Here is a 7,151-nt window from a genome sequence, read left to right as displayed (position 1 = left end):
CCCCCAGCGCCCTCTACAGGAACCTGGGTGAGTAACACTGCCCAAATCCAAGGAATATTCATTTTATTGAAGTGGTGTGGATGGAAGTTGTGTATCATCAGACAATAGATGGAAGTTGTGTAGTGTAGGGATTGTATTACTGATATTGGAATGGAGGGATATTGTGAGACGTAGAGGGGTCCGCACTATACACAGGACGGTGGTGAGGTGAATCGGGTTTGTGGAAGATTAGACCATAGATTATTATTGGGCTCCGATCATCTTGTGATCTGCTAACCAAGAATAATACAATCATGAATTCCATTGCCCACATACCTGATGGCAGTGATTTTGTGCCATTCACCATCGTTGATGGGATCTTCCGTCATTATGTTGGCTTCCCCACTGCCGAGTTGGTAACTGGGAGTAGAATAGAACAGATTGGTATAAATAAGGGTTGGCAGGGAAGATTTACAAAGAAACTCCCCAAAAAATAATTTTATACCTGTGTTTTCACAGCAAAGATAAAAGGATTAAAGGGGGGCTCCGAATCCACCAATAATGGTCACCAATAGAAGCACCTTAGGAGTTACGTCTTACTGATATCATTGAGGAAGTGAGAGGTGTCTGCAACATTTTTGTGCCATTGTGGCAACCTCCAATAAAAAATCAGATTATTGGGCGAGTGAAAAGCGACATTCACTGAATAGACCCAGCATCAACATTCAGTTTACATGTCATGGTAAAAAGAATCCGATGATTGATTGCCATGGACAACCATTTTCCTTTCCTTCAGTTTTTTTTGGCTGTGGCCCTATCACATCCATGTCTATAATCTACAAGCAGACCTGGATGTACTGTGTGATTGGGCAGCCAAGGGGCAAATGACATTTAATATAGATAAATGTAAAGTTCTGCACTTGGGGGTAACAACATGCATGCTTCATACTGTCTAGGGGGAATACATTTGGGGGAGTCAGAAATGGAGACGGATCTGGGGGTTCTGGTAGATCACAGATAATCTCCTACATATTGTGGAACGGATCTATGGCAAGGCAAGTCCTGCTATTAGGCCAGGTCCATGTCACAGAAAGTGCTGAAGCCAGGCAAGATGGACGCCACTCTTCATACTCAACCAACAAAATGGCACTGCCATCGTCATCAGGATGAGTTTAGACCCCATGGAATGATGGTATCAGCTCTGTGTTACCCCCTAGATAATTCTTATCTTCTACCCTGCACCCATTATTCACCATTAGCCGTCACCTGCAGTGCAGACGCTATCAGCCATTATTATTATTACGCAGTATTTATATAGCGCCTACATATTACACAGTGCTGTACAAAGTCTAGCTGTCCCGCAGAGGAGCTCACAATCTAATGTCCCTACCATAGCTACATGTCATTATTACAGATTAAGGACAATTTTGAGGGAAAGCCAATTAACCTGACTGCATGCTTTTGGAATGTGGGAGGACACCGGAGTACCCGGAGGAAACCCACACATACACAGGGGGAACCCGCAAACTCCATGCAGATAGTGTCCTGGCCAAGATTCTAACCTAGCGGTGCAAAGGCCGGAGTGCTAACCACTGAGCCACCATGCTACCCACATCCTCATCACAATGTTCTGTATTTGTTGCTATATTATAACAAAGATTTGTATACATTTACCCCGATGGGAACAAACAAGAGCTGGGCACAATGTACATTTGTAGATTCAGAAGACAATGATCCGTATTGGATAACAAAGAGACAATGATTTCTTGCTGAAACTTACCATTCCCTGCCATAAGATGATGCCATTTTCAGACGTTGTTCTGACTTCCAGCTCAATGGTCTCTGGTGCATCTGGTCGGCTGAAATATAATGAACATTAGTTGGGTGCTATATAAATCTTCCTGTGCATGGGAGTAATATTTGCCCTATATTAAGGTACAATGGTTTATGTGGCGTTACAATACAACCTCAAAGGTACTGACACATCCAGTTATCACCTTGTAGTCCGTACTGTGGGTCACGTCAAAGTCTGATTGTTCTGCAGATTAATATTTGCCTGCCCCATATAAAATGGACGTAGATTTATATGAAACATGCAGGTCTGTAATGCCATATATGGCCACAAGGTGGTGCAATAGGCTATTCTGGATGCGGAGGGATCAGAGAGGAGGATCCCCTTAACCTTTTTTTATCCAATAGAATCAGCAGGCTTTTATCCAAAACAATAAAATGTTTGAAGGATTGCACAACTTTTTGCTCTTTACAAAGGTTTTGAACTCTAAATCCGATCCGGATGCTTCATCAGACAGATCCTAAAATTTTTTTGTTAGTGACATCAGCATGGTTTACAGAAACAGACAGACAGGTCCTCTTACCTGCGTGGGAACATCTGCCTGGGAAGAGCAATGTAAGAGTCATCAGCGAAGTACGAGCCATAGACTCCCGGTGCGTCTGTAAAGGATATGAGAAGTGTGTGATTGTGGGAAGATGTGAACAGGACCTTGGTGACCGGTCATTGGAGGACTCCATGCAGGAAGAGCTAGCGGCCGCCACCCCAGGTTGGGAAGAAGAAATTCAGTTTGTGTAGCAAGGAAAGGAGGGGAATATAAGGAATATTGGGGATTGTGCAGGGTTAGGTTTGATCATTGGGTGATGTTACACAGAGATAGGAAAGCTCTGAAATAGAGAAATGTGGATAGTAAAAAGTACACTAAGCCCCCACCTATGCAGAGACAACCCCTTCCTATCCAGAGACAACCCCCACCTATGTTTGGTGTTAGGCTGGGTACACACGTACAATATTTGTGGTTGGAAAGATCTTTCACGATCCTTCTCGTCCGATATCACCTCTGAGACGATTATGGGACTAGAATCATCTGACAAATGTACAGAGCCTTATTTGCCAATCAAGATGTCACCAAACAAAACAACTAAATTTTAGGGTATGGCACCAGTTATAGGGGATATATATATCAATAAATCCCTACAGAGCCAGATGATGTCATCCTAATTCATTCATTTGTGGTGCAATCTGAACAGGCATGGACCGGCACAGGGATAATTGTTTCCTGGTCTCACCTGTCTCACAGTATGTTCCAGAAAAGCCATCTGGGCAGTGGCATCGGTTGTCCTTGCAGATGCCTCCATTTACACAAGGATTTTGTATCTGACATTGGTCTTCATGGGATTCACAGCGATCACCTAAAAGATAGCAAACAATTTGCAGTCACAGACTAATCCACTTCAATTGAGAATTTTCTGCCTAATGTGAGAATATTGTGCTCAGGTGACTTCTCGGTTTTGCTTCATGCAGAGGTTTAGCTTGCCTGAAAAGGATTTTGTATCCCCCAGACTCCCTTGGATTTGATGTTGGAACTTAGGTGGCTGCAAATACAAGTGGCTCACATTCCAGTGTCTGCACCCACCAAGGCTCTAACTCCATGAATTTGTTAGGGTTTCCCATGTTTTTCTGAAATTTCTTGCATTATCCAAATACTCTGATACTGATGGGTTTTCTGGCCTGTACACCCTGGGTCATGTATACCGTGCTGGTATATAAACCTTCTCACAATGTGCAAAGTGTCTGTGTAAGTTTCTGAACCAGCCATGGCAAAATGCATGGGTTAGTGAAACATTACTATGTTCATGGAATTGCAGACAAATTTTGGCCATCTTAGGTTAGATTCCATTTTAGCTGCACAAGAGAAGCCATAAAGAGGATGAACATCAATAGAGACCTGTGTCTATTAGTTTCAGTTATTATGCCAGATGTGAAAATTAAACCGAGAAGGTTGGGTGATAAACTTTATAACCAGACATATTATGTGCCACGAGTATGATTTGTTGATTTATAGACAGGAAATGATGTAGATGATATTGTGCATTCTCACCTTTGAAGCCATCACGGCACAGACATTGGTACTCGTATTCCCCGGTGGGCATACATCTTCCCCCATGCAGGCATGGCATGCGGTCACAAGGAGAGCTGTCATAGCACTGACTGATAGCACGGCTTTCAATGAAACTGTAAGAGATGTCTACTTTCTTATTATTGATGGAAACCTAAAAGAAATAAAAGGAAGAGTATTTATTATGGAACTCATGAATTATACCTGGCTCCTCACCTCAGATAAAATGAATACTGTATTACTGCACAATATAAACTATCTGCAGGAATATGGACAACACAAATACTATCACAGCGAAATGTCTTGCAGAAGAAGCTTGACCACCAAGTTATTGGAATTGATGTCTGGATACTTCTTGGCTACAAACTGTATGGAGAAATAGTTATGGACTGGCTGCAACCATCTTTCTAGAATGGTGTAGATCCACCATGTATTACCAGGAAATGTTCTGTCTGGATCTTACCTCTCCGATGCAGCCCTGATATGGCTGAGTGACATTCACCGCAGGTGGGAGCTCCACAGTGCTATCCACACCTCCGAGGTACATCAGTGTCTTCAGGTTGAGGCCTTGACTCTTTCCTGGAGAAGATCGCTTCACGGGTGGACTCCCATTCACTTGAAGAGTTCCATCCTTATTGATTCTCTCTGCAGATACTTTGTGCCATTGTCCCAGAGCGATGGGGTCAGCACTTCTTAGGACTGCTAAACCTAAGGACACAGAACTTCGTGTTATTGATAATGAACTGGTGTTGATGTATCCCTGGGTGCAGTATGTTTTGTATCCCCTATACACCATCCCTTTGTACACCATATCCTGTAAACTACATTTTATGAGACACAAGGGAAATGATTCGGGGTGGGACGATTGCTATGAGTTTGCTTTGTGCTGAATCTTTGCAAACATCTGTTTTTGCAGCGGTGGGAATGCGTCTGTTCCCAGTCATTTTGGATAAAATACTTCCGTCATCATTATGTTGTGACTTTTTCCCCAACCCACTGAACCCATTAAATTAAAAAAACAGATTTGAATCTGTTATTTACAAAGCACAGCCGTTCAACATGGTGCTGCAGATGGTCTAGTCCAAATGTTTACCTGATCCTAGCTCATAGCGGAATTCCAGATGGCCTTGAGCCATGGCCAAAGACACAAAATCTTCCACGGGAGCTCCTTTCCCTGCACTGAAAAAGATGAGACCATCTGGGGAAAGAGGCTTAAATTCCAGATCCACCCGCAGCTCGTTATGGATGTTGGTGAGAGCAGGATAAGAGATGTAAGACGTTTCTCCATTGAATGATGGTGTGTTCACCATAACTCCTGCCACGAAAAATTAAAATCTTTATGTAAACAGAGCTAAGAAAGGAACCTATTTATGGTTTAAGTTGCTTTATAAGTACGATACAATTAGTCTTTGTATTGGGCCGGCAAGCAACATACCGTCCATGCACTTGTCTCCGGATTTGCCCAGGTGGCAGCGGCAGGTGTAACCCAAACCATCAGCTCGGTTGATACAGGTGGCATCCGGTCCACAGGCATCTGGAGGAGAGAAAATGCTGAGTAAGCCAGGCCAGGGTTTTATATCTGTGATATGTTTATTTCCCCAGTGGTTGAGTATAACTATGTAAAAGCTGTATAAATCAAACATTTTTCATTAAAAGGAAGTACCTGGGTGGCAGTGCAGTGCTTGGGAGTGCTCACAATTACTGCCAGAAAAGCCCGGAGGACATTCACAGACATAACTGCTGCTTTCTGAATCCCGACAGATTCCACGATTCTGAAATACAATGGAAATGTTGCCAGCTGGAAAATGTAAGACGCCTGAGACAGAGTACTTAACGAACGCTCAGTGGTTAAGCTGAATCTTGTGCCAGCATACAAAAGTGTTATATTTACACAAGAATTGCCTGCAGAGAATAATAGAATAACCAATGCAGGTAAAGAGGTTCGGTAATTATCTGACTGAACGGAAGTTACTGGTTTGTCTAAAGCTTCATGTATTGGGAAAGAAAGAGGCAAGGAACAGCTCAATGGGATAAAGCCAGCTTACCATAAGACAAGCACAGACCAAGCCACAAAAAATATACAAAAAATAATCTACAAATTTTACGACAAAACCAATGGAGGTAAGAAATACATTTCTGCATGGTCCATCTTCATAAGTTGCTTTATGGCATAGCGGTAGCAAGTATTTAAAAGGTACTAGCCCATAGTTATACCTTGCATGGTCGGTCTCTACAGGTTGGGCAGTTGGAAATACGATTGGAGCTCAGGTCCAAATCCTTGAAAATGACCTCTTCACCCTGTAGAATGAGCTGCCGGACACAACCTGTGTGGGAGAAAGAAGGCCGCGGGTGAGGAAGAGTTCATCAGCCCCAGATTGGCCGATATAGTGAATGCTCATGAACAAATTTCTAATTACCAATAAAGCCTTTGCTCAAGCCCGTCTTGGAAATCACCTCGTAGTTGGGATACCCTCCTAGGTAGAGCTCTTCGTTCAGGTCCAGACCCTGGAATTTACCCTAGAGGTACAGCAAACCCAATCAGAACATTCCATTTTCAGAGAACCAACCAGACAATATTATGGAAATTCTGACCGGTAACCTAATAAAGTTTTGTGATATATCTGGTCACATTCATGGAAATCTTTATTAAAGATCAGCAAGTCTGTTACCTGGGATGTTCCATTGACGGGAGTCTGGTTGTCCACCACTATTGATCCTTGGTTCAGGTTCCTGTATAGGGTAATTGTATGGAACTCACCCAGACTGATAGGCATAGGATAACGAATTGTCGCCATTCCTGAACCAGCATCAAATCTACAATAACATATGACAGATCATAAAACACTGGAATATTTCTACAGGATGAATGGTTTTAGATTTAAGACGTCTTGTACATGAAAGCCTCACCTGAACTCTGGTCGTCCTCCCACCAGACCAAAAGACATGAAATCTGCACCGCTGCTCTTCTTCTGGCCGCTGTAGATTAACATTCCTACAAGAAATGACACATTGTGTAGAGACATCGACTGCAACACAGCATATGATTTATACATTGCAATCTCCAGATATCTTCAAGAAGTGTTATGGGGAAAGTCACAAAAGTTTACCAGGATACAAGACAGCCAATCCATGAGATCATCACAGGTGGTAAAGTAATGGGGGAGTCAGACTGTCAAACCTCCAGAGCAGGCAATACAGTGGATGCACACACGGGACAAAACAGGCGGAGTAAGGGAAGGATGCTGCACACATGGGAAGAACAGG

At 43.0% G+C, this 7,151-nt stretch overlaps 1 protein-coding gene across 1 annotated transcript in view; it reads right to left on the bottom strand.

The window, feature by feature from the left end:
• Window positions 1-257: 257 nt before the first annotated feature.
• The window catches only part of HSPG2 (heparan sulfate proteoglycan 2), a gene marked incomplete at its 5' end in the record, with an annotated part of 68,374 nt that continues 61,480 nt past the window's right edge, over window positions 258-7,151 (bottom strand). Inside the window, 13 exons of the mRNA XM_072426714.1 lie at window positions 258-500; window positions 1,709-1,838; window positions 2,355-2,430; window positions 3,058-3,180; window positions 3,870-4,041; window positions 4,351-4,595; window positions 4,981-5,202; window positions 5,323-5,421; window positions 5,551-5,659; window positions 6,102-6,211; window positions 6,305-6,404; window positions 6,557-6,701; window positions 6,795-6,879. Of these exons, the coding sequence (XP_072282815.1) occupies window positions 273-500; window positions 1,709-1,838; window positions 2,355-2,430; window positions 3,058-3,180; window positions 3,870-4,041; window positions 4,351-4,595; window positions 4,981-5,202; window positions 5,323-5,421; window positions 5,551-5,659; window positions 6,102-6,211; window positions 6,305-6,404; window positions 6,557-6,701; window positions 6,795-6,879 (1,844 nt within the window). The remainder of the gene's footprint in view (window positions 501-1,708; window positions 1,839-2,354; window positions 2,431-3,057; window positions 3,181-3,869; window positions 4,042-4,350; window positions 4,596-4,980; window positions 5,203-5,322; window positions 5,422-5,550; window positions 5,660-6,101; window positions 6,212-6,304; window positions 6,405-6,556; window positions 6,702-6,794; window positions 6,880-7,151) is intronic.

Source organism: Pyxicephalus adspersus, chromosome 11, assembly GCF_032062135.1.
Source record: "Pyxicephalus adspersus chromosome 11, UCB_Pads_2.0, whole genome shotgun sequence".
Classification (NCBI taxonomy): Eukaryota; Metazoa; Chordata; class Amphibia; order Anura; family Pyxicephalidae; genus Pyxicephalus; species Pyxicephalus adspersus.
Note: the sequence above shows the minus strand (reverse complement) of the source record. Positions and strands in the feature narration are given on the sequence as shown.